The 27035-nt window shown below is 54.9% G+C and overlaps 1 protein-coding gene across 2 annotated transcripts in view; it reads left to right on the top strand.

Annotated features, from left to right (window-relative positions):
• The window catches only part of PCSK6 (proprotein convertase subtilisin/kexin type 6), a 171061-nt gene extending 144660 nt beyond the window's left edge, over positions 1–26401 (top strand). Inside the window, exons 14-22 of one of the 2 annotated variants that reach the window (XM_069560066.1) lie at positions 7427–7606; positions 7727–7765; positions 12606–12708; positions 13487–13683; positions 15588–15675; positions 17230–17333; positions 20980–21109; positions 23726–23838; positions 25058–26401. In XM_069560066.1, coding sequence (XP_069416167.1) covers positions 7427–7606; positions 7727–7765; positions 12606–12708; positions 13487–13683; positions 15588–15675; positions 17230–17333; positions 20980–21109; positions 23726–23838; positions 25058–25155 — 1052 coding nt within the window. In that variant the 3' untranslated portion in view covers positions 25156–26401. The remainder of the gene's footprint in view (positions 1–7426; positions 7607–7726; positions 7766–12605; positions 12709–13486; positions 13684–15587; positions 15676–17229; positions 17334–20979; positions 21110–23725; positions 23839–25057) is intronic. The other variant, XM_069560067.1, reaches the window with a different exon arrangement.
• The last annotated feature ends 634 nt before the right edge of the window (positions 26402–27035 follow it).

Genomic DNA, 27035 nt, shown 5'->3' on the forward strand with positions numbered 1-27035 from the left:
CTCTGCTCATTGTTGTTAAGCCACTTCAGTCGTGTCCGACTCTGGGACCCCATGGACTGTAGCCTGCCAGGCTGCTCTGTCCATGGGATTTTCCAGGCAAGAATACTGGAATGGGTAGCCATTTCCTTCTGCAGGGGATTTTCCCAACCCCAGGGATTGAACCCACATCTCCTGCATTGGCAGGCAGATTCTTTACCACTGAACCACCTGGGAAGCCATTGGATTATCTGAGTTTAATTATGCTATCTGCTTCATGCTGTGACTGACCAAGAGAGCTATATGTAAGAACAATATTTAAACTATAAGAAAACTGCAAAGTTAAGAATCAGTGGATGGTAAAAGGTAGCCCAAGAAAATGCTAACCAAAGAAAGCCGATGTAGTTCCCTTAACTTTGGAGAAACAAACGTTAAGGTGGAAAGCCTTCCTGAAGCTGGAAAGAGGATCACTGATGTTGATAAAAGATTTGGTTCAGTCCTGACATGGCCTCGAAATATATAAAGCAAAAATTCATTAAAACTCCAAAGAGAAAAAGACAGACTAACGCACAAGGTGGGAGGTTTAGGGTACCTCAAGTACGTTTGATAGATAAAACAGCAAAAGTCAGTAGGAAGAGAATTCTGAACATCACAGTTGAAAATTAGGTCCAACCAGTGGACCTATACACAATGACTGAAGAACACACTCGCCTTTCCAGCACAAGGTGGATTGTTTATGAGAATTGGGCACGTCATGGGCCATTTGGCAAGCTTCAGGCTATTTCCAAGGATTGGTAGTATATAAACCCTGTCCTCTGAGAGTACACGTAAGAAATCAAAACTTAAGAGGTTACTAGAAAAAGCCTATACATTTGATAGTTGAGCAACACTACTAAATGACTCGTGTCAAAGGAAAATACCATAATTTAAAATAGGAGATCGTTGGAACTGGATGATTATAAAAATACTGCTGATCCAAACAGGTAGTGAAGGTTAAATAGAGGTGACAGAGGGAGGCCTAGCCCCGAGTGAAGGAAAAAAAAAAAGCTACTCTTCCCCATGCTGTCCCTGTGGATCCAGGTTTTAGGTGTGACCATATTCCTTCTGCCTGAAGAGCTGCTTCTCCATTTCTTAGCCTGCTGGCCATAACCCTTCCCTGCTTGGATTTATCTCAGAATATCTTTATTTCAACCCATCTTTTGGTTTGTTTTTAAGGATAGGTTTATTTACTGACACGTTGATTTTGACTCTGCCAACCGGAATCAAGGCGAGGGTGCCATGGCTCCACCTATTTCTGAACAGTTATTTTCACTGGATCCTGGGTCAGTCCTGTTTCTTTTCTATTATTTCAGCACTTTAAAAAGAGTACATTTTCTTCCGGTCTCCACTGTTTCTGATGCGAAGTGCTTGCATTTACTATGAAAACAAGCATTGTTTACATCTCAGCTAGCTGGCATGCTATGATAACATTTCCGTTCTCATTTTGTTCTGGCTAGCAAGTTTGCTGAATACGAAATCAATAAACAAAAAGTGTGTTTTCACATTCCAGCATGCAGAACCTCTAATCATTCTTAGTGCCTCACTGATAAATAGAAAAGGACCCCCACACATGTGAGAAGTTTATGCAACATCAAAACAGACACAGACTTTACAGAAAACAAACCCTGGGGGGAAGAAGCAACTCAGGCAGCAAAAACAAAGAGCAGGACCAGAAAATTTCAAGAAAACTACAGCTGGTGTTGTAAAATAGAAACATGGAGTAGGGAAAAACCCACTTCTACCTCCCTCCTGGACCTGTGCGGATTTCCCCAGGCCAGGCAATTCTCTGCAGCTCCACCTGGGTGTGCTACAGTGTAACTCCATTCTGGCACCACCTGCCACAGGACAGCATCAGCCCTACAGACTGAGCATTCAGTCCAGCAAGACTATCTGCCCCCTCTTCCCCACCCCACTGTGCTTGGTACACCAGTTGTAAGCCTGGGTTATCACCTGTGCTTTTGACCGACTGCCTATAGATCTGAAGACCCCTCCTTGAGTTCAGTTCGGTCAGTTCAGTCACTCAGTAGTGTCCAACTCTTTGTGGCCCTGTGGACTGCAGCACGCCAGGCTTTCCTGTCCTTCAGCAACTCATGAGCTTGCTCAAACTCATGTCCATCGAGTCAGTGATGCCATCCAACCATCTCTTCTCTGTTGTCCCCTTCTCCTGCTTTCAGTCTTTTCCAGCATCAGGGTCTTTTCCAGTGAGTCAGTTCTTTGCATCAGGTGGCCAAACTATTAGAGCTTGAGCTTCAGCATCAGTCCTTCCAATGAATATTCAGGACTGGGATTTCTTTGGAAGGAATGATGCTAAAGCTGAAACTCCAGTACTCTGGCCACCTCATGTGAAGAGTTGACTCATTGGAAAAGACTCTAATGCTGGGAGAGATTGGGGGCAGGAGGAGAAGGGGATGACAGAGGATGAGATGGCTGGATGGCATCACTGACTCAATGGCCATGAGTCTGAGTGAACTCCGGGAGTTGGTGATGGACAGGGAGGCCTGGCGTGCTGCGATTCATGGGGTCGCAAAGAGTCGGACACGACTGAGCGACTGAACTGAACTGAACTCAATTTCCTTTAGGATTGACTGATTTGATCTCCCTGCAGTCCAAAGGACTCTCAAGAGTCTTATCCAGCAGCACAGTTCAAAAGCATCAATTCTTTGGCACTCAGCCTTCTTTATGGTCCAACTCTCACATCCATACATGACTACTGGAAAAACCATAGCTTTGATTAGACAGACCTTTGTCAGCAAAGTAATATCTCTGCATTTAAAAATGCTATCTAGGTTTGTCATAGCTTTTCTTCCAAGGAGCAAGCATCTTTTAATTTCATGGCTGCAGTCACCATCTGCAGTGATTTTGGAGCCCAAGAAAATAAAGTCTGTCACTGTTTCCATTGTTTTCCCATCTATTTGCCATGAAGTGATAGGACTGGATGCCATGATATAGTTTTCTGAATGTTGAGTTTTAAGCCAGCTTTTTCACTCTCCTCTTTCAGCTTCATCAAGAGGTACTTTAGTTCCTCTTCACTTTCTGCCATAAGAGTGTGAGGGTGGCAGAGATTTAATAAATTCTTTGTTGTTCATAACTTTGCTTATGGCTGAAGAAAAGCCAGGAATTCAAAAAGATTAGTTCAGAGCCCTTGATCTAACAAAATCTTTCCCCCACATCTAGCTTGTTTGGATTAGCACTTAATTCAAAACGCTGGAAGAGAAAAGCGATATCATTGGTGGTACTTTCCTACTGGCAAACTCTGCCTTAGTCTTGCCTTAATTCTTGTTCTCTCTTTGAATAGGAATAACCCTGTTTGTTCATTAGGAGCTCAGTTCATTGAGAGGAAATGCACTGAAGACAGTGAATGAAGACAAGGCCATTTGTCAGCGACCTCGGGCATCAGCTTGGATTATCCTGTCCTCTCCCTGCAGTGCTGCCCAAGCACTTGAGCAGGCAAATGTGCCCCTCCTTCTTCTATGGTCTCAGGAATCTGATGGAGAGACAGCCAAAGCATTGGGATCAGGGCATCTTTTAAGAACCCTTTCCTGGAAACTAATGGTACTGGTTGGGTTTCTGTAAGGATACCTTGTGCAGAGTTGACCAATAAGCAGTACATTCTTGTTAAAAGGTCCTACTGCTCTGGGTGAAGGTCCTGTTGAGTGTTGGCTGGCTGGGTCTCTGGTCTAACCCTGGATGGAGTCCTGTGGAGTATGGACTGGGTCTTTGTTGCTCTGGATGCAGTTCTGTGGAGTGTGGGCTGGGTCTCTGCTATAAATCTGGATGGAGTCCTGTGGAGTGTGGGCTGGGTCTCTGCTATAAACCTGGATGGAGTCCTGTGGAGTGTGGGCTGGGTCTCTGCTCTAACCCTGGATGGAGTCCTGTGGAGTGTGGGCTGGATCTCTGCTATAAACCTGGATGGAGTCCTGTGGAGTGTGGGCTGGGTCTCTGGTATAAACCTGGATGGAGTCCTATGAAATGTGGGCTGGGTCTCTGCTCTAAACCTGGGTGGAGTCCTGTGGAGTGTGGGCTGGGTCTCTGCTATAAACCTGGGTGGAGTCCTGTGGAGTGTGGGCTGGGTCTCTGCTCTAACCCTGGATGGAGTCCTGTGGAATGTGGGCTGGGTCTCTGCTATAAACCTGGATGGAATCTCGTGGAGTGTGGGCTGGGTCTCTGCTCTAACCCTGGATGGAGTCCTATGGAGTGTGGGCTGGGTCTCTGCTATAAACCTGGATGGTGGGTCTTCTGCTTCCTCCTTGGTTCTTCCCTCTGCGTCTCCTCTCCTCACAATGAGGGTGGACTCTGGGCATGGTAAGAGTGCTGGGAGCTAGGACGGGCTATGGGCTACATCCTCGGAGCTGTGGATGGGTGTGGACTTGGGGGAGGGGGCGCAGGGACTACCCTGCAGCTGAGAGCCCAGAGCTGCACTTCCATGTGAGTCACTTTTCTGAATCTCTACCATCGTTAAAGTCATTTCATTCCCCAGGCCGATCCGTGAAGTAGGTGTTGTTAATGTGATCCCACTTTACAGATGAGGACACTGAAGAACAGGGAGAGTGAGTACTTTGCCTGACGCCTCTCAGCTAGCAGGTGGCTGAGCCAAGATTCAGTGCCGGGTCCTTGCTCTGCCAGCCTCGCCTGGTGCCTCCTCATGTGACCCAGGCTATAGGCTGTCTGTGACTGCAGACATTCAAAAACAACTTCAATGCCTGTCAAGAGCATTGTTAGTAAGTGACGCCACATCTCTCTGAGGCAGTGATGGAAAGATCAGCAGGATGTGTTTTAATGGAAAAGCCCAAGTGCAGAATGTGCTGCCAGGTGTGTTGATAAAAGGGACGGGGCAGAATATGTATTCATGTTTGCTTGGATAAGAATAAAACACCTCCAGAAGGATGCTCAGGAAACAGGTAGCCGAGTAGCCGTGGACAGAGATGGTGGCTCGGGCAGGCAGGTTGGGGGGACTTCCACTCTGCTCCTTCTGCACTTGTAGATTTTGAGCCTTCGCGTTTGTTTCAGAAATGTAAATCAAAAGCACTGGGCCTCAGCTTTTTCACGTTTGCTTCCTCGACTGTATAACCAGTTTGTTTCTTTGTTGTTGTTGTTCAGTCGCTAAGTCGTGTTCGACTCTTTTCGACCCCGTGGACTGCAGCACGCCAGGCTTCCCTGTCCTTCACCATCTCCCGGAGCTTGCTCAAACTCATGTCCGTTGAGTCAGTGATGCCATCCAACCATCTCCTCCTCTGTCATCCCCTTCTCCTCCTGCCTTCAATCTTTCCCAGCATCAGGGTCTTTTCCAGTGAGTTGGCTCTTCACGTCAGGTGGCCAGAGTGTTGGAGCTTCAGCTTCAGCATCAGTCCTTCCAATGAATATTCAGGGTTGATTTCCTTTAGGATTAACTGGTTTGATCTCGTTTAAAAAAAAAATCATTTATTTGGCTGCACCTGGTCTTAGTTGCGGCACACAAAATCTTTAGCTGTGGCATATAGGATTTAGTTCCCCGACCAGGGATCAAACCTGGGCCCCCTTCAGGGGAAGCAGAGAGTGTGGAGTCCTAGCCACTAGACCACCAGGAAGTCCCTGTTTATAGATTTTTAAACTAAACTTAATGACTTAATATTCATATATGTGAAAGGCAATATATGCCATGTTTTTGGTTGGTTTTCTTTTTTTAAATCAAACCATCCACAAAGGAAAACAATAAAAAGGAAGTCTCTCTTCCATTCCTGAACCCCAGCCTCTTCTCCCGGCCTCCCCTCTCGGCCTCCCTTCCAGGCCTCCCTGCAAGACAGATCCTCCTGCTGGTTTCTTGGGATTATTTTTCTTGTCAGCTTTATCGAGATATAATTGGCACGTGGCCCTGAGAAGCATAAGGTTACAGCACAGTGACTTCCGCATAGCGAGAAGTGATTGCTGCAGTCAGTCTCGCTAAGGTCCTACCCATTGTGTCCTACAGACACACAAGGAAGGAAAGAAGCTGGTTTCTCCTCATGAGGAGAACTCTTAGGAGCTGTTCCCATGGTTTTTTGGTATTGGTTCTGCTCTCCCCGCTCACACACAGTCTGTGCTGATCCCAAGCTTTGAGCAGCCTCCCTTCTCTTGTTTGTCCCACCAAACCTCTGCCTAAAATAAGCATCTGACTTTAGTGACGAGGCCTTTGATGGGGTTTCTGGAGACATGATACAAAGTTGAAATAAATCTCAACTCTGATTACAGCTCGTAGAGCCCTCATTGCTGCCTGTGGTCATACGCTCCCCTTGCAGTCACTATGAGTGTTCCTCACTCAGCACTGTGAGGAACTGATTTGATCCTTGGGGCTTGAGAATGGACGGTGCTTCCTAGCCTGGCTGTGTTTGCTGCACCTGGGCCCACATGAAGCATTTCCCTGTCAGTATCACTTGCTGTGTTGGGAACTTGGCCACGGAAAGAGCCACACCCTCTGGAGACGTGTCCCAGGGGACCGTCAGCCCAGGACAGGTTCCTTACCTGCTTTAATCCTAGTCAGGCCGAGAGGGCCTGAGCGTGTCTTGGGGGCTTTTTGGTGGCTGCAGCTCTCGGGCTGGGACCTTATCCGGCCATGCTGGGTAAGAGAAACCAGTGCTGACCTATCTCCCACTGCGTGGCAGAACCAGTTCCTGTGGAGTCAGTCCTCTTCTCAATAAACCCTGTGTAGCTGGGGCAACCGGAGCCCATTAGCATGAGCCGACGCTTGTCCTTCAGCAGGTCACACTGGCCCTCGGCCCCTCACCTGCACGATGGTGACATCAGTGACCCTCCCAACACAGTCCCACAGCCCCGAACGCTGGCCACACATGTTGAGAGAGGGAGGCGGCCTGCAGTCGTGTCTACCCCCGCCCTTGTGGGCTGTATTACATCAGTGATCCCACCTGCACGGTGCAGGCCAGGTTCCCCTTCTCCTCACACCTGAGCATATCCAGCTGCCCCGGCCTCCTTCCCTCATAGAGGCAGCAGGGTGGTCCCTGCTGCTCCCTGTCCCCTTGCCTACACATGCAGACCAGCGAGGGTGCCAGTCATCTTTCTGTTTCCAAGACTCACCGTCCTGTGACCCAGGGTAGAGACCCCAGCTAGCACGTTGGAACACATGGGATGAGGCTGAGGGCCCGCCTAACCCAGATCCATCCCCTGGATTTTCCCAGACAGGGAGGGAGCTACTTGTTGTGGGGGTGGCAGTCATTTGTGGGGGAGGGGCTGCACCACCACCCAAGGAGGGAGAGGTGGCTGGGCAGGGGGTAACAAGGGGGGAATGGCACTGGGCTGGGAGCCCTGCCGTCAGAGGAGGGCTGGCGACCTGAGCCGGCAGCGCCAGGCACTTCTGAGGGGCGGAGATCCCTGGCTGGAGCACGTCCTGGGCCTCCTGAGGGCTTTCTGGACTCTGGGTGAATCTGAATCCTGTGCCTTCCAGGGAAGCTGAGGGAGTGGACCCTCATCCTGTACGGCACCGCTGAGCACCCCTACACAGCCTTCAGCACCCACCAGTCCCGCTCTCGGATGCTGGAGCTCTCTGCCTTGGAGCTGGAGCCCCCAAGGACTGCCGTGTCACCATCCCAGGCCGAGGTTCCGGAGGACGAAGAGGACTACACAGGTACTGAGCCTGCAGCCGGAGGACACGCCTGCTTGTCCGCTCCCCGGTATCAGGCGGGTTAGGGCTGCCGGTCTCCTCTTGCTCGGGAGTCGTAGTAATGGTGGTCATTTGCACTCGCAGCTCCTTCCTCCCCCGGCTCTCCTAGTCTTTTACAGACCAGTAAGTATGCTGCACACCAGTAAGTATTCTACAACCTTCCTAGGATGGTGATACAGGTCCCCTGTGCCCCAACAGAACATGGACCTGCCCCCGGCTAGTGGCACTCCTCTGGGGCACCCCCTTTCCTTCAGGGGACCCCTGGCTCCCGGCTCAGCCTCCAGACCCTCTCCCTCATCTGTCTGCTCTCTGTCCTCATGGCCAGGATGTGGGAAGGCCCAGGGCACTGACGGGAGCCGGGACGTGTGGGCATGGCCAGGAGGAGTGGCTGGCGTGGAGACCACAGAGGACCAGGGGATAGGGTGGGGGGACTGGAGGAGGACGCGTGACAGGGTCAAGGCCTGATGTCGGAGGAACACTCGCAAGCAGTAGGGGTGCCTCCTTGCCAGTGGTCTTCCTGCAGCACCCCCACGGGTAGCCCTGGCTCAGCCTGCAATGCTCCATGCCAAGGACCTGGCAGCCTAGGCAGCCGTGGATGCTCCCAGCACTGGGCCGGGCATGATCTCGTGGGCATACCTGGCTGAAAGCTTTCCTTTGCCTCAGAACCACCCCAGTGATTGTGAAATGTGGAATCTTTCTGGTTGGGCATATTTTCCTTGGCTAAATATTTCAGCTGCTTGATAAATGATGAGTGAGATCTAAGACTATTGTTGCTTTGAGTTATCTAATAGCTTCTGGAAAAAAAAAAATAACAAAATGGAGAATTCCATCAATACAGATCAGGCATAAATTATGGGTGATTCAATTTTAAATTTCTCCTACCATGCCTTTAAAATGAAGCATTGAATTATGTATGGACTAATCTGCTCTGTTTCCCCCTGTGATTTATAAACAGTGGCAAGATTCAGTAATTATTAATAAAGGACGGATTCCCTCCCCGCTAAAATCTGCTATGGCTCTAACCTCACACTGTCCTGGAATGTCACTCTAACACTTATGCAGCCCAGGCCACTCAGAGCCCGACCACAGGGATTAGAGGGGTTTCTTTGGGACTGAGGGGTGTTCCTGACCCTCAAGGAGGTTCCCTGGGGTCTTGGGCAAGTAGGGTGGGCATACCAGTAACAGCAGAAGAACAGGAAAGGGGCCAGGGCAGGAGGGGCATGGAAGGAGAGGTGAGGACTTGGGGGAGAGGGGCCATCTCCTGGGTGCCTGGGGATCCCCTCTGTCACAGACAGACAAGCCCGGGTACAGAAGCTGAGGGAGAAGGAGAGGGACCGAGTGGGGGAGACTATGAGGTGCAGCTGTGACTGTGGACTGTGGAGTTTCTCACACAGCTGAGGGCTGAGCTTGAGAGGTGGCCGAGAACTGGGGAGCCTTCTTGGATGCCAAGCTGGTCATGCTGATGGTGCCTGGGGGGCACTGGGCCCTGTTCATTCCTGGCTCTGGCAGTGGGGGCACCGGGCAGTGCTGTGATGAGGGGTGGACAGGTGCCGGGCCAGCCCTCCGGGAGCCAAGAAGTAAATAAAGGGGAGGAGGTAAGTAGGGGGCCAGAGAGGAGGTCAGCTGCCCGTGGGTAGTAAGGGTCTCTGCAGATGGATCCCCTGGTGCCCACCTCAAGCCTCATGGTGACATAGAGGCTAGGCTTCTGGGTGGTGAGAATGGCAAGGACTGTGAGACTCACTGAATATACCTGGTCCTTCAGGCCTAAGCCCATAAGGACAGAGCCATTGAGAACCCCCAGCTGCTTTCTAATGTTTGCTCACGTATGTTTTTATCCTGGACTCACCCCACACAGGAGTCAAGAAAGAGTTTTTAAATAACCCAGTGTCAGCCCAGCACCTGCAGAGGGGTGTCAACTTAAAAAATAGTCTCAACCGAGAAGTTATGTTTTATTTGAGGGAAGCTTTTAGGACTTAAGCCTGGGAGGCAGCATCTCAAGTGACCCTGAGATAACTGCTCTGAGGAGGTGAGAGGGGTAGGAGCCAGGTTATACAGAAGTTTGCAACTAAGGGCAGGCAGTCTGAACATCAAAAATATTTTTGTGAATTAAAGAAAACCAGATATCCCAAGTCAAGGAAGTTAGCATTTTTCTGTGTATGAATGAAAATGAATGTGAAAGCGTTAGTTGCTCAGTCATGTCCGACTCTTCGCAACTCTATGGACTGTAGCCCGCCAGGCTCCTCTGTCCCTGGGATTCTCTAGGCAAGAATACTGGAGAAGGTTGCCATTCTCTTCTCCAGGGGATCTTCCTGACCCAGGGATTGAATCCAGGTCCCCTGTGTCTCCTGCGCTGCAGGCAGATTCTTTACTGTGTGAACCATCAGGTGAGCCCAGACTCTTGCATCTGCCTTTTGTGCATGGGACGATACAGGAGTCTGCCTCGCTGAAATCTCTCCTTCCATGTGCACCTCAGCTGTCTGGGGTCTCTGTCCTGTGCAGTCACATCATGAGTTCCTCAGGGCTCCCTGTAGGGAGTGGCTGCAGCCCCATGGCTGCCAGATGGCCCAGCTTCTCCTCCTTCCTGGCTGCCCTGGAGGGCTGGAGTCACTGATGCCTGTGACCTCCTTGTTTACTAATAGCACAGGAAATGCTCCATTTTCTCAAGGGTTGGCCACCATCCTGCTGGCTGCAAAGCTAGGGGGAGAGTGTCATGCTGCCCTGTGGCTGAGGCCCTGGGAGGTGAGACAGAAAGCGAGGGGTCTCTGAGGAACATTCAGGCTCCTGGATAGAAGAGGGAAAGGGGGCATAGACGCACCCACCCAGAAGATGGGTATAGCTGAGCCCAAGGGAACCCAGGTGCTTCTGAGGAGCAGTGCGGGTGGGACCAGGCAGCCCAGCTGGCAGACAGGGTTCAGGAATGATTCCTGGCAGGAATGACCCTCCTGTTGGGCTATTCAGGGTGATCCAGGAAGAGATTGGCACAGGGAGAGGGCTCACAGATGCAGACCGGAGGATCCTGCTTGGGAGGATCTCACCGTGCTCCCTGGCACAAGGCTATCCACCCCCTGCCCCTGTGCAGGGTTGGACTTGCCATCCCTGGGCACCCTATCAGGGTTCTGCAACCCCCACCTAGCATGGGGCTCCCCACTGGGTCCCTGACTAATCTCTCACCTGCAGAGAGGCCCCAGGGAGAGGGGACTGAGTGCACCAGGCCTCCTGCAAGCCTTCCACATCTTGGGACATCTGAGGACATTCTGTGTGTGGACAGGAGGGCACTGGGCTGCCCCAGTATCCCAGTGCCTTGCTCTTTCATCCCTTCTCACCCTCAGCCATTCAGCAAGTATTTACTGAGCACCTGCTCTGAGCCGTCCTAACGCCTTTCAGGTGCCAGAAAGTTGGCATACAACATGGTTACTAGACCAGGACCTGCCCTGTGGAGCTCCATCTGCCAGGCTGGGGAAGAGTGGGGAGTGTGGGCTATCTCCTCCCATTCCTACACTTCTCCTTAGGGTTAAGAAAGTTATTCTCAACTTCTCACAGGAGATTCACCTGCCTTGAGGGGAGGTGACCGCAGGCCACAGGTTGTCAGGCCTCTTCGGGGAGGACTGGATGCCACAAAAGGATGAGCAGACAAGAGTCAGCTCAAATGCAAATTGATGCCCAAATCCAACAGCTTCCTGTAGCTGAGGGAGGGATAGGGGAGCCTCATGCCCCCAGACCCTGAGGAGCCGTCTAGCTCATCCCCAGGGATGAGCATAGCTTTGAAAGGGGTTCCCAGTGGGACCCACAGTGAAAACTTTGGAAATGCTGACAACGATAAACCTTGGGGGAGGAAAGCCAAATACAGCGAGTCTAACACTAGGAAGGTCTGGAGGCCCTTTAAAGAGGGATGAAGGGGACATTGTGCCCTTAGCAAAGACCCGTTGTGGCTACACAGAGTAAGCCCTGTGTCTTTCCCTTCTGGCTGTGAAATGCTTGTGACCGGCTAGTCACCTCCTCTTTGACTCTGAACTTACTCCCCACCCTCTCCGACAACTGAAACCTTGTAGAAGGTGGTTGTTTTCTCTTCCAGGGACTCAAAAGCCTTCAAATGCCCCACCAGGCCCCTACCCACATGGGGAGGCTTTCTGGAGCCACTTCCCAGTGGAGACACTGGGGGAGGTGGGGAGGGGATGGGAGGGGGGTTCCACCATAGCTCAGCCCAGTGCCCAGGTGAGGAGGACCCCTGTGGAGGGCCCCCCAGCCCAAGGGCCAGAACCGAAGAGCTGGTCTCTTCCCTGAAGCACAGGTGGAAGGGAGACTGGGACGGGCTCTGCAGGGTTCCCCCAGTTCCAGCAACACACAAGCTCCCAGAGTTAGAACTGGGGATGGAGAGAAAGCAGTGGGGGGCACCTCTGAGGTCAAGATGGGGGAGCCAAGCAGGGCTCAGCCCAGACCCACTAGGTCCATGGAGACCTGCCCAGCTCCATCACTGCGTAAGGGTGGTGGCATGGTGCACCCCGCTTCTCTCCTTCATTCCTCATCAGAAAGTGGCTGCCTGGTCACAGCTGTCCCACGTGACTCTGCACTGCCCTTCATGGTGGAGATGGGGTTGATGCTCAGTCCCCTTGTGACTGCACTGCCCTTCATGGTGGAGATGGGGATGGTGACTGGTCTCCATGTGACTCTGCACTGCCCTTCACGGTGGAGATTGGGGTGGTGGCCAGCCCTGCATTGTGACATTGCTGCAGGAAGGATGCTAGAATGTCACAGTCCTGGATCCCTGCCCACCACTCTCCTGCTAGTCCTCAGGCAGCCCCTATCTCAGGTCATCAAACCCTCTGTTCTCAGCCCAGGCGGGTCCCTACAGGATGGGTGTGTTGGCCCAGCAGGGGCCTGTAGGACCCAGACGCCGGTTTCTTGGGGGCTCGACATGACTGAGACAACATCTCTGTGGGTGAAAGGAAACGGTTGTTTCTTTAAGGTGTGTGCCATCCGGAGTGTGGGGACAAAGGCTGTGATGGCCCCGGTGCAGACCAGTGCTTGAACTGCGTCCACTTCAGCCTGGGGAGTGTCAAGACCAGCAGGTAAAGGGCTGGGCTGCAGTTGTGTGTCCCGGCTCCTACATAGGGATTAGCGACAGCACCTGGAAGGGAAAGGTCACATATAGGGTCACAGCCATACACCCTGGAGGGAAGTCACTTTGAGGGTCACAGCCACATACCCTGAAAGGAGGTCACCTGGAGGGTCACTGCTTGAAAATTTTATGCTTCGCAGCCTTCTGTTCTCATCATGTGAATAGCTCGTGACTGAGACAGAACTCAGAGGCCACGGGTGGCATTGTGCTATGTTCGTAAGCTTTTTCTCTCCATTGTGTTAAACAAAAGTGGGTCGTACTGAGCATGGCAGTCGCTTGGAAACTGCAGACAAACATCATCTCTGGGGCCAGTACTGCTGTAAACACCAGCAAAGTCTGCCAAGAATGAGGATTCCCCATCCCTGCGTGCCCAGGCAGGGGTGCAGCCCCCTGGGGTGCACTCAGCAGCCAGGGCTCTGGCAGGGGAGCTGCTGGGCCCTCATGGTGACCTTGGAGATCCACTTGCTGCCTATTAGGGGGCTTCTGCTGGTGCTGGGAGTTCTGCCCAAGGAAGCCACGTGCCCTTCAAGTGCCCCCACCCCTTGGGGAAGCTTTGAGAGGGAAGGGCTCTGGGCTTCCCATGCAAGCCTTCCCCACTCAACTGCATTAGGAACCTCCAGGGGCAGCTGAGGGGTCCCCCTGCCCGCCCTGGCCCACCCCTCCCTGTGCCCCTGTGCAGGTGGGGACTGGGCCCAGCAGTACGGTCTTCTCCGTGTCTGCCCCCATAGGAAGTGCGTGAGTGCGTGCCCTCTGGGCTACTTTGGGGATGCCACAGCCCGCCGCTGCCGCAGGTGCCACAAGGGGTGTGAGACCTGCTCTGGCCGGGGCTCCACACAGTGCCTGACCTGCCGCCGTGGCTTCTACCACCATCAGGAGGTGAACTCCTGTGTGACACTCTGTCCCGCCGGATTTTATGCTGACGAAAGTAAGTGCGTGTCTGTTCCTGGGCCTGGGATAGGAGTCAGTCCCTTCGGGGCAGGGTCCTCTCTCCTGAGAGAACTGTCCACTCGGGGCTGGGGTCCCCTCCTGGGAAAGCTGTCCCCTCGGGGCTGGGGTTCCCTGTCCTGAGAAGACTGTCCTCTGAGGTCCCCTCTCCCGTGAGAACTGCCCAGTTGGGGCTAGGGTCCCCTCCTGGAAGAGCTATCCACTTGGGGCTGGCTCCCCTCTCCTGAGAGAACTGTCCCCTTGGGGCTGGCTCTCCTCTTCTGGGAGAACTGTCCCCTCAGGTCCACTCCCCTCTCCTCGGAGAATTGCCCTGGCCCTCTGCTTCTTGTGTGCAAGGACCCTTCATGGGAAGGAGTGGGGAGGAAGGGGGAAGTCACAGCCCTTGGACCCTGGTAGTGGACAGCGGTTCACATGGGGCCTGGCCAAGATGGTTCAATGTGACACAGAGATGGAGCCCCTGGAGCCGGGGCTGTCATGCGTGTGCGGGTCAGTGTCCACTGTGGAGGCTGAACAAGAGGTGACTTGAGTCAGGGGCCTTTAGGCTCACTGATTTCAGACACCCAGATGGAAAGGCCTCTGAGGACCCCGCCGCTTGTCCTGGAGCAGTGGGTGTGAGCGTGGGGGCTGGGGGGGTGGGGAGCACAGACCCCACCATCACCCCCACCACCATCCCCACCCCTGTCAGCGGCTCGTGGCTTTGGTGGTTTAGCTGCTGTGCTGAAGTTGTGGTTGCAGACAGGGAGGTTTTGGGCCTCCGTGAGTGAGCAGAGCCTGCTGTTGGGTGAGACTAGGCTTAGGAAGATGGCATGGGGTAGGGGGGCAGGGGGGCAGGGTTGGGCCATGCGCCTCCCAGTAACCAGGCTCCCAGCTAGGCGACCCTGCTGAGGAGAGGAAGCTGAGCAAGGCAAGAGGGCCCAGCTTCGAAGATCCAGCAGTGAGTGAGCTCAGAGCAACACTAGCATCCTGCCACCCTGCCTGTCTCGGGGAGCAGGGTGGACGGCCCCAGGGCCAACGGCTCACCTTCTACCCCCCACATCCTGGAGGAGAGTGCAGAGAGAGTCTGGGTTAAATCAATGGAGACAGTTCTCAGATGGTGTGTTGGCTGTGGTGCGGATGACAGGCCTTACTGGAGCTCGTGTCTGGCCTGGGCCTGTAGGAGGCCCCATCATGCCCTGCTGTCACTGCTGTGGGGAGGAGCCAGGCAGTCTTTAAGGATGTTTACAGCTGTGGAACGACCACCCTCTTTAGAGGGGCCTCAGAGTCAGGCAAGACAGGCTTCACAGCCTTTGCAGACTCCTGTCCAGGGGCCAGGTTGGATACGCCTCCATCCACACTCCCCATCCCACCCCGATGCCTTGTCCCCCAAGATGTGCTCTCTGAGCCCCTGCAGCATATATGATGCTGCCTGCGGGCCCTGGGGAGGACGCCCCAAGGTGTAGTGGCCAAGATGCCAGGATGAGTGACCTGGATGATCGCCAAGACCCAGGGCTTCCCCTTCAAGGTGTGGCAGATGTTGAGCTTTGTGTCTGACCGCTGTGAAGACCCTGTGTTGGGTTGGGGGGCTCAGGGGCTCCTGTGGCCCCACCCATCTCACTCAGGAAATTGCTCAGCTGCCTCCAGTCCCTGAGGAGAGAGCTAAGGACCCCCTCCAGACCTTAAGGTGACCTGAGGACTTGAGTTTACTCCAGAAAAGGGGTGCAAGGCCTGTGACCCAACCCCCAGGCACGTGGTCCCCATATGGCTGTGGCGGTTCTGTCGACATGTTGCCCATGACTGCTGTTCCATCAGTCAGCCCCTCTTGAAACTCTTCAGTCCTGTTGGCCCGAGCTTGACCTACATCCACTCTTCTCACCCTTCTCTTTTCCTCCTCTCACTTTTCTCCAGGTCAGAAAAACTGCCTTAAATGCCACCCAAGCTGTAAAAAGTGCACTGATGAGCCAGAGAAGTGTACTGTCTGTAAAGAAGGATTCAGGTAAGACCCTCCTGTTGGGTGTGGCCGCGGTGTACGCTGGTTTTAGTGTCTGTTGTCAATTTACACTTTTTCCTAAAAGCTAAAATTTCAGAGGCTCAAAGCCCTTTCAGGATAAAGATTCCAAGTCAAAATCAGATCTGCACTTAGAGCTTGTTTAGGATAGAAAGTTGGAGGATGAGGAAGGTCTCTAGTCTGAGGCAGCATTTGGGGAATCAGTCAAAGCTGATCTGCTGATAGAAAGTGGGGCTGGAAGCTGGAGGGTGGAAGTCCAGCTCCTTTCTCAGGCCCCGAATCCCACCCACCTGTCTCCCTCCTGGTCTGGACACGGGGTTCCTCCCTCTGCCCCATCGCCCGGCCTTCTCTGTCTCCCAGCCCTCGTGTTTCCTCCCAGGGAGCTCTCCTGTAAACATCTTACTGTTTCCTGTAAAACATCTTACTGGATTAAAGGTTTTTACGGGAATATTTTGAAATGTTGGTTTAGCCCATTTCATGCCATCAAATTACACACCACTTGTTCCTTGAAGTCACCGTCTAGAAGCTTAGAAGTCATTCTGTTAGGAATTGTGCTGCAGGCCCTCCCCAAGTCCAGTCTCAGACTGGGGTCTGCACTTGAAGAAAGGAAGAGACAAGAGGTGGTCCTTGAGGGTAGCGCCTCCCGCCTTGCCCTGCTGCGAGGGGGCAGGGCAGGGCAAGGGGTCTTGTTAAAATGCAGATGCTGACCCAGCTGCTCTGTGACTCTCAGTATGTCTCACCAGGCCAGGGGACAAGGTTACTGGTCCTGTGGCCCACCTTCCCCCGCCCACCTTCCACCACCCGAATGCCACTGTGAGGGAAAAACACCCACAGGGTTGAGTTCTTGTGCAGCAAGGAGTGAGGGAAGGAAGCGTAATGAGCATTTTATTCCATCAGCTCTCACCATTTAATCTTTATCGCAGTTACTAACGGGGAGAGGAACAATCTTCCCTGAGCCCTGAGCTTCCCTGAGCCCTGAGCTTCCTCTGATCACTTCCAGATCAGGGGATTGGAGTGAAGAGGGTCCAGGGAGCCAGGAAGGCAAGGGAACCAAAACCCCAGAGTTGCAGGTCACCCCCGTTCTCATCTGAGCCTGGGAGTCACAGCTCGCAGGCCTGCCAGATCCCAGGAGCGGATTTTATTTCAAGTTCATTGTGAAACACGAAAGGTTTCAGGCAAGGGCAAGGCTGGAACCGATCGAGTGTCAAGGTGATTGTTGCTGCTGGCCCATCTCCCGCATTACAGACGCTGTGCCCTGGGAGACGGAGCCAGCAGGGTGACCCCACCACCCCCTCGGGCCTCAGATTCCATAGTGGCTGGTGTCAGAAAGTACACAGGAAACGGCACCCCGCTTGGGGACAAGGCCACCAGAAGGCCTGAGCATCCCTCCCAGCCACTTTTCCTGAGCTCAGAACCTGAAGTGACACCAACACCTGTGTTCTAGCACCTCTCATTTCCTCAGGGAAGACGTTGAGGACAAATCCTAATACAGTCAGAGTTTCAGAAAGGATGTGAAAACCTGCCTTTTTCCCTGTTCACCAGCCTTGCCCGGGGCAGCTGCATTCCAGACTGTGAGCCAGGCACCTACTTCGACTCTGAACTCATCCGATGTGGGGAGTGCCATCACACCTGCCGGACCTGCGTGGGTGAGTTTAGGCCTGCTCCCTAGGCCAGCGGGTGGGCGGAGGACCTGAAACCCAGAAAGCCCTGGCACTTAGGGCTCTGTGGGTGGATGTTGCAGCGTTGAGTCCGGGAGGAGGGAGAGTGATTAACAGGCAGAGGTTCAGTTTGGGAAGATGAAAACGTTTGGGGCGTGGATGGTGGTGCTAATGGTTCACGATGGTGTGAATCTCCTTAGTGCCACTGACCACAGGGCCAGACCAGATATTTTTTATGGTGTACTCTACCCTAGTTTTTCTGAGCATGCCTAAGGCAACATATGAAAGACACAGGTGTACTATAATATCGTGTTGCTACTCACCCAGTCGTGTCCGACTCTTTGCGACCCGATGGCCTGTAGCCCACCAGGCTCCTCTGTCCCTGGGGTTCTCCAGGCAGGAATACTAAAGTGAGTTGTCATTCCCTTCTCCAGGGAATCTTCCCAACCCAGGGATCAAGCCCATGCCTCCTGTGTCTCCTGCATTGGCAGGTGGACTCTTTACCATCTGAGCCAGCAGGGAAGCCCTAATGCTACTGAACTATATTAAGTGGTAAACATGGTAAATTTTACATTGTGTATATTTGACCACAATTTTTAAAAATTAAAAAAAGAAAAACCACAAGGGCCCACATCCTGGCGTTAGGAGCCCAGCCAGGCAGGGGTTGCGTCCAGGCCAGGCCGGGCTGCTCACTGCTCTCGAGCTCTTGCCAGGGCAAGTGCCTGAGGTTCAAGTCCTAAAGATTCAAGAGTCATCGGGGAGAGACAGGGTAAGTTCCGAGTGTGAAGGAAGGAGAAGGCTTCTTAAGACATAGCCTTAGTTCCTGGGCCTGTCTTAGCTTCAACACTCACTCACAGAGGAAAGGCTTCCGTAAGGGGTGTGTGTGTACTGCACACACATGGGATGATGGCAGAGCTGCTGTCCAGCCGCAGATTCTGTGTAGAATCTGAGAGTGATTGTTTTGTCGGCTCGTGCTGCAGAGCTCTGTGCAGCAGACGACGCCGCACATCGGAGTTTGTGGCCCACATACATTTCTGGTTGAATCTTCTCCTCTGACCCTCTTTCCCAACCCAGTGCTGGGGTCCTTGTTCTAGGAAACCCACGTTGGGTGGAGCTTTTGCTGCAGAAAGGGTGTAAGGATGAGCTCTCCACTAAGGATGTAATGTGGGTCCCAGCAGGACGGGGTAGCCTCCCAGGGTAGACGTGCCATGGCCAAGGCCATAACCTCAAGGCCTCTGGAGCAAGCCATGCCTCCCTGGGGCCACTCTGGGACAGCGCCCCCGCCCCCCAGAAGGCCAGGGCTTGTCGGGCAGCCCTCCTGCCTTTTGCCTTGATGCCTGTCAACGTTGGTTCTATGTCTTTGACTCGTTGTTTAGCCCAGATTGATAAAGGAACATCACCGGCATCACCTATTCAAATATCAGTCTGTTGAGTCCATAACACCCAGCCAGGCGTTTGTCTTTATAGCACTTTTGCTCATTCAATGGAATTTCCTTTCTTGGCACCCCCACACTGCCTGCTGGTGGATGGCTTTATAGTCGCTTGTGGGTTCTCTCACCCAGCCCAGCCACCTGTCACTTCAGGGGCCCAGCTGTCCCAGGGCTGCCCTGCACCCACGCCTGCCTGCCCAGGTGCCCTCTATGCTCTGGGATGTGTGTACCCACCTCGGCTGATGTGGGTAGAGGGACCCTGCCTCCAGCTCTGAGTCTCAGAAGGCCCCTCGCTGCTGGTCAGGGTCCCTGTCCAGAGCCCCTGGAGGCCCAAGCCACCTGGCCTTCCCCTTCTGCTCTCAATCAGGGGCCCCTGCTGCCCTGTCTGTGAGGGCCCTGGGCACCGTGTGGGGAGGTTCAAATACACAGGAGCTTGGGGGCATCTGTCCCCACCCCAGGCGGCGGGGACCCTGGGATGGTCAGTCCGTGTCCCAGAGCCTCTGAGTCAGGAGGCTGGGATCCCTGGGGTGCCCGTCGGCCGTGGTGGGTGCAGGAGACCCGGCTCTGTGTCCGGCTCTTGTTGTCATGGTAAAAGATCCAGAATGGAGAAGGTACCGTCTTAACCGTGCTGAGGCACACACCTTGGCGGGGCCTCCACCCATCCAGGGCTTTCTTGGCTTCCAGCCACAGCTGAGCATATCTCACCCACTTTGTGTTTAGTGACTTGAGCATTAAAGTAGAAGTAGACTGCTGCAGATGCTGGGGAGTGGCCCAGGTGGTAGGATGGGGGTGGGGGTCAGCGGGGAGCCGCCCACGCACATGCTCCCTGGAGATAAGCGGGGGCGGAAGGAGGGGGCACAGGAGCAGCCGTCAGTCCAGAAGCACATGTGCCAGGCTCTCCCACCACACCCCAACTGCAGGGGGACAGCACGCCATGCAGACCCAGGCAGTGGGCACCTGTCCTTCACGAAGGCCCGTCACGCACGGGCTCCCACTTCTGCCTCACCCCCATCCCCCTAGATCCTCAGAACCCCATCCAGGCCAGCAGCTGTGGTTCTGAGACACAAGACCAACCGTTGGAGCATGGAGCCATCTGCAGGGGTTCTCCCTTGACGCAGGTGTGAGGCCCTCAAGTCCACAAGGTCCACAAGTCACTCCTTGAAGACGACTGGACACCTCAGCCTAAGCTGCCAGGCCTCCAGCCGAGGCCAGACCCCAGTCAAAGTGCGGGGAGGTCCAGTGAGGGGCACATCCGAGACGACTGCTCCCCACGCTTGACCCTCTGTGCCGCCAGCCTGTGGCCTCCTGGCCACCTCTAACATCCCGTGAGGTGCTTTGGAGATTTGGCACAGAGTGGATGCCTGGCGCTCACTTGCTATTGGTGTGAATGGGGAGGAGGTGGGCAGAGACGGACAGCACAGTCTCTTCAGTCTGGGCCGCGCCTGCCCCATGCTGACGAGCCCTGTTGACTGAGCTGCAGGTTTCCCTTCATGACTCTTGATCCTTCATTCAGAGTCTTTGCCTCTTCTGTCCCCACACCCCGCCCCATGAGACCGAGTGGCTTTTTTTCTGTTGAAATTGTCCCGATCCTTCACACCACATCTCTGTCAGCCCCAGGCCCACACACCTCCTCTTTCCATTCTCCACGTCGTCTCACACCACATTCGGTCCCCTCGAAACACCACGTGGGCTGCGGATGCGGGTATAAGTTACCCTGAGAAGCAGGTGGAAATCAATAGAACATCATGTTTAACCACATGTATGTAAATGTTACCATTTCTCCATGTAATTGATATTTAAAGACCAGTGAGCTATTTTACTTTTTTTTTTTAAACTACATTTCTGAAATCCAACAAGTAAGTTTGTGTGGTCAGGCCCCATTTTGAGTTCAAGGCTACACCCAGCTGCCCTAGCTTAAACCAGCCCAGGCTTGTTGGGAAAGAAGGCCCTTAGAATCAGGCTGGTGAACGTGGCTGGGGCCGGGGGAGTGCGCTGAGCTTGGTGTGTAAGGCCTACTTCCTAGGAGTGAGCGAGGGGGCCAGTATAGACATGTGGTGGGCACCAGTGGGGGGTGGTGGTCTTGCTGCAGGGGCAGCCTTTGGGGTGTCCGAACAGGACCTGGCTCTCGGGTGAGGCAGCAGATCTGTGACACCCAGCAGATGGTGGGTGGTCACTGACCTCTGCTCTCTGCCTGCACCCCTCAGGGCCCAGCAGAGAGGAGTGCATTCACTGTGCCCCCGGCTTCTACTTCCAAGACTGGAGATGCGTGCCAGCCTGTGGTGAGGGCTTCTACGCAGAGGACATGCCAGGGCTGCCCCACAAGGTGTGCCGCAGGTAGGTGCCTCCTCCAGGCAGTCCTCTCGGCCCAGCCCTAGATGGCTGAGCATAGTGTCCATGGAGGAGCGACCAGGTCTGGAGGCCTCTGTCTCAGGGACTAGGGTGGGGTTCACTTTCTGAGTATCTGTTTAGACCTACTGCCACAGACCAGTGTGCTCACTCTGTGTGGAAACCACCTGTTGGGTTTGCTTAGATTCTTAATTAGATAACTTAGAGAAAAAGAGAAGGTCCTGACAGGCTCCTCATTCTAAAGCCCTTTCCAGCCGTTGCAGCGATGCCATAAGCCTTCCCAGTCTCCTTTTCCGCTCCTCCTTTGCATCTGCACAGCGCCTCATCCTCGTCTGGGGACTCTGGTCATCATGGGTCGTGGGCAGTGATGAGAGGCCATTTGCTTGGTGTCCTCCTCCTGTCCTGCTGCAGGCTGCCTCACGCCAGGCTTCGTGACCTAAGCCCAGGAGCAGGGCAGAGCAGCCCGCCTCATCCAGGCTGAGAGCAACCATGAGGAGTCTGCAGGTGACCTTGAAGACCTTGATGTTGAGCCTGAAATAGACTGGAAACAAGGGAGCCCGGGGCCCACATCAGAGCAGTGTGGACAGACCATACCCCATCTTCCAGCTCACAGCTAAGGACCCACAGGGGATCTTCAAGGCCCCCAGGATATATTTGAGAATTGTTCCAGATTGTAACCTATCCTCTTAAAACAAAAACCAAGAAACCAAACATAAAACAGGAACACCAACCACTCTGTGGTAAGCCAATGAGATACCACCCAGTCCTTGCATTTGTAGGACCCACACAGGAAGGTTGGGGTTTCAGCCCTTCTGTCCAGCTGCCTTCACCCAGCCTGGCCAAGTCCGTGCAGGCCCCTTGACACCAGCATCTGAAGTCAACCTTGATTTTAACTCATCAACTCTTTCTAGGGCAACAGCCCAGGGACTACACGTTCTGTAGTGATAACAGTCTCATTTGTCAGACACTCTGGACCCCTGGGGGTGCAGGGTGCTCCCACACTGTGAGGTCTCCCAGCCCCAGGAAAGCTCCTCCTGGGCTGCAGAGGCCAGAGCTCCCTGGATGCTCTCCCCCATGGGAGATGAGGCTTTCAGCCTAGAGCGGGGTCCAGCACTGGGGCCGACACAGCGGGTCTCAGAGGTGCATCCCAGGAAGAGGCCTGCATGGGGCACTGAGGTGTTGGATGCTGGCATTGCAGAGAATTTCCTCCTCCTGACCCCCTGGCTCCAAAGACCCCTCCACATGGCCTTGGTCCCTGGCTCTGAAGACCCCTCTGTGTGGCTCCCCCAGGAGGACGGACAGCCTTGGTCCCCTGGTTCTTCAGGGCCTCTTCCCACTTGGGCAGCAGCAGCTCCCAGGGAACCTGGCTCTCCAAGACCCATTGTCCAGTGCCAGCCAGGCCCATTCCTGGAGAGGACGGATGGGCAGGTTCAAGGGGCAGGGCCCAGCCAGCTGGGCTGGAGCCTGAGCACTGAGGAAACCCATGAAGCTGAGGGACAGGGCTGAGAATGAGAACTGTCCACACTGAGCACTTCAGATGAGGTCTGGACACCCCGAGACTTAGGAAGAAGACCTGGAAGAGGAGTAAGAACCTCTTTGAAGACAGAGCAACTCAGGGGGCAGGAGGTACTTGCCTGAGGGGTTGCTAGCCTTGCCTTCCCTGCCTTCCCAGCATACTCCCGCCCCAGCCCGGCCTCTCCGGGTTCACTGTTGGGGCAGGACGCGTGCAGGCCTCTGCCATCTGAGTGTCACCAGAGCAGCCTAAAGATGCAAGTGGGTGGTGGTCCCGGCAGTCAAGGGCAGGCGGTGGGGCTGCAGTGGGTGCTACCCTGCAGAGGTGGAGGACACAGTCACAGGGATCTTTGGTGGTGAGGTAGTGGGTGGGGGGCTGACTGGAAGTGGCCACTGCCCCATGCAAGGAGCTGCCCCATGGGGCAGGCCCAGGCCTAGCTGAGCCGCCTCCTGCCCACCACCCTGCCTGCCTATCTGAGCCCGCTACCGGGCTGCTGGGCCTGCAGCACAGCGGGTCTGGGGAGACCTGGTGCCTGGAATGGAGCTAGACTGGAGAGGCAGCGGGCAGGCGAGGTCTGTGCGGGGCCCAGAGCAGGTCGGCATCAGCCAGCCCTCTTGAGGGGCCCGACAGTGAGCCCTGTAGGTTGGGCCGGCCGACCAGTCTCCAGAGCAGCTGCTTAACCCCAGTGCTGCAGCCCAGCCACAGCTGGATGCAGATGGACAAGACAGGTCCCAGCAAAGCTGCTGGTGTAGCCCGAGGCCAGAGTGTGCTGACCCCCAAGGTCACGGCGCTCTGATGGTAGTAGTCCTGGGTCCCATCTCTGGGACAGAACTGAGAGGGCACCCCCAGCCCTGTCCCCAGGGGTGAGGCCGACCTCACCGCAAAGGAGGCTGAGACTGATGGGCGGCGCCCCAGCAGCTCCTGGGTCCTGTTTGTCACACAGGTGACAGAGGTCAGACAGGAGGAGAGACCACCATGGGGGCAGGGTTACTGCCAGGGGCACTGCAGGAGGGCAGGCAGGCCGGCCGGAGGGCCCTGGGAGGGGCCGGAGTGGTGGCGGCCCTCCTTATCGGGAACCCGTGTCCCCACAGGTGTGACGAGAGCTGCCTGAGCTGTGAAGGCTCCAGCAGGAACTGTAGCCGGTGTAAAGCGGGCTTCACACAGCTGGGGACCTCGTGCATCACCAACCACACGTGCAGCAACGGTGAGTGGGCATGGGCTGGACCGAAGCCCCTTGGCTGCCCGGCAAAAGAGAACGGGAGAGAGGGGCAGGGACCACAGGCTGTCCCTGGGGTGCCCCTTCCCTTCAGGCCCCTCCCACTGACCAGAGAGGATCCAGCCGCCACCCCGCTACTGTGGGTCTGTCCAACGAGTGACTCAGGAATGATTGGGACGTGGTCCCCACTCACTCCAGTAGCCCCAGGTGGCTTGGGTGTGGTGGCATGCATTAGGAGAGGCCCGCATGTTCCGCAGGAAGGATCCGTGTGTGTGCTGCGGGAGAGCCCTGGGCATCTGGTCGACTGGGACGTGAGGATAGGTTGTGAAAGCGGAAACTCAGAGACCAGGGTGGGGGTTCCAGGCAAGAGGAAGGTTGACACAGAACTCTGGCCTGGAGACCAGGGTAGAGGCCATGGGCAGACGTGCCGTGGTAAGGAGCCACTGTGGCTCAGGAAGCATAGGGATGAGCAGCCCGAAGCTGTCTCTGGGCACTGAGAGCCTGCTGGTATGCTGGAGGGAGAGCTGCCAGCACCACGAGGTCCCTGAGCATGGAGCTGGCAGTGGCCTGGGCCTGGCAGAGTGTGAAGCCCCCAGAGAGAGCCTGGGCATGCCCTGCAGACCATGAGGTGGCCTCCTTGCCTTGGAGAATCGTGTTCCTTTAAGGCCAGGAAGTGCTTACTTCAGGAAGCCACCTCCTCGGGTGAGGTCCCAGCCCCAGAAAGTGAGGCTGTCCCTGCTCCATGAGTGCAGGTCCCCAGAGGCCAGCTGCCAGGGGAAGGGCTGGCCTTAGGGGCTTGGCTCTTCCGTTCCCTCAGCCATTCCCGGTGCCCTGATGAACCCCTTCCTCTCATCATCCCTCCTCCCCCACTGGGGCATCCCAGGCATCATGGAGCAGCCCCCACCCTGCCCCCACCAAGTCTGACCCCGCTTTCTCCCACTTCCAGAAAGAGGAACAGTGACCACGGAGGGCTCCCCGAACAGCCCGGTGTCCCCAGACCCTGCCAACCCCCACCCCCCCGAACCTGTCTCCTCCCCCATCCGCCCTCGTCTCCAGGCTCAGCTCCAGCCCCGGCCTCACTGGGCTGGCCACCTGTCACCACAGGGGTAATGGCAGACGGCCGCCTTCCGGAGTGGGGAGCTGGGAGCAGCCATGTCTGGCCCCCACATCTGACCTGTCCCTCCTTTTCTCCTTTGGGGGAACCCAGCTGATGAGACGTTCTGCGAGATGGTCAAATCCAACCGGCTCTGTGAACGGAAGCTCTTCATCCAGTTCTGCTGCCGCACGTGCCTCCTGGCCGGGTAGGGGCACCCGGCCCCCGCACAGGGCAGGGCCCCTCCTGTCGTCTGTCTGTCCGTCCACCTTTCTCCAGGCTGTCGGCCAGAGCCTGTTTCAGGGATGGCGCCCCCATCTGACAGCTTCGTCTCCCTAGGAGCAAGGTCCTTCCTGGCGACTCTGGGCACCCAGGCCAGGCGAGGACAGGGGGTGCCTGGAGGAGGTGTCCCGGGAGCGGTGATGCCCGCTCACACCCCCTTGCCGGCTGCTGCGTTCTGGCCAAGTCACAGTAGGAGCAGCATGAACTCTGGGGATCCACAGCTCCTGAGACCACGCATTCACTGAATCTCCAAGACCAAAGCAGAAAGGCCAGCCAACGTGGCCCTAAGCAGCACCCTCCTCCCCGTGCTTCCATGCCGCCCGAAGAGCCCTGGCTGTGCCCCGTGAGAAAGGGCCTGGGGCGCACCTGCTTCTCTGCCAGCCGCCATCTGGGAGGTGGTTTGGTCAGACTCAACAGAACAGATCTGGGAGCGTAAAACCTGTGACCACTGGGGATGGAGCATCTGTTTCTACATGGTCAGTGACTTCTGAAACCACAGCCATGGCTTAAAGTTACATCCCAGTGGGACGAGATGGAGAGACCCTCCTTCATCTACAGCCCTCAATTCTGAGTGGGCCGAGGGCCCCGGGTCACCACATCCCATCTGCGCCTCTGCGAGTCTCATGGCCCAAATGGTCACCTCTACCTGATGGAAGGTAGCCCCAACAAGCAAGCAGTTCTTCCTACCAAGATGTAAGCCTGTCCATGAATTGCCGGTTGTCAGTCATTTCCCTTCCGTGGAGCTGCTCTGAAAGCCCGTGGGCCCTGCTTTTCAGGACACTTGTCTTAAGGTGGGCTCACCTGTGTCTGTGTTTGCTGTGAGCCTATCGACACAGTTGAATTTACTTCTGCCAAACCTGTGTGGGCATTTTATAAGCTACATGTTCTAATTTTTACCAATGTTAATTATTTTGACAAATATTTCATATATTTTCATTGATATGCACAGATCTGCTTGATGAAGTCCCTTTAATATGGGAATTAACATTTGCCTTAAATTTTCTCAAGCTCGTTCTCCATTTTCGTCCTGCTCCCCTCTGTGACTGTAACGCCTTTGACAAGCCACCGGTCAGCTGGAGGGAGCCCAGCTGTTGTTGATTGAATCCACAACTCCGAAAAAGAAATTCACAAGGCAGACACGGTGTTAACCCTAAATTAATAAAAGAGTTAACATTCCATGGCAGAGGAGCCTGTGTTTCTTTCCAAGGCACAACATTTAAATGTGGGCACTGGCCAGTGTATGAGATGGCTTTACATGTGGTTTTATTGCAAGGTCTTGGAGCCTTAACAAATGATGCTACAGCTAAGCTGTGGGAGAATCACACAGCCCCAGCTCCAGCGTGTCATCAGGCAAACAGACCCAGTTTGAGCCAGAGGAGGGAGGGGCTGGATGTAGAGAGGCCTCCTTTCTGTCCCTGGGGAGCCCAGACGGCAGGTGTCTTCAGCTGTATCTACAAGTGTCGTTTAGTTAGGTTGCAGCATCTTCTGCATGGTGGCCGGAAGCCCCAGGCCCGTGGGCTCCACACTGTGGGGGTTTCACCCTGGCCTCTCTGTAGGTAGAGGTTGTCCTTACCAGGAGTCCTTTGGCTGCAGATAAAGGAAATCCACCACCAGGAACTGACTCAGGAAGAAACAAGTGCATGAGGGCGTTGTTCTGGGATTCTAGGGTTGTCTCTAGATTTCAGGAGAGCTGCTGCTGGCCCTTGGGAGCCCATGTCCTCTGGACCCTCTCTGGGGGATTGAGGCACCTCCTATCGCTGCACATGACGAGAGAAGTGACAGGCAGGACCACCCACAGCTCCAGAGAAAA

This window comes from Ovis canadensis, chromosome 18 (assembly GCF_042477335.2).
Source record: "Ovis canadensis isolate MfBH-ARS-UI-01 breed Bighorn chromosome 18, ARS-UI_OviCan_v2, whole genome shotgun sequence".
NCBI lineage: Eukaryota > Metazoa > Chordata > Mammalia > Artiodactyla > Bovidae > Ovis > Ovis canadensis.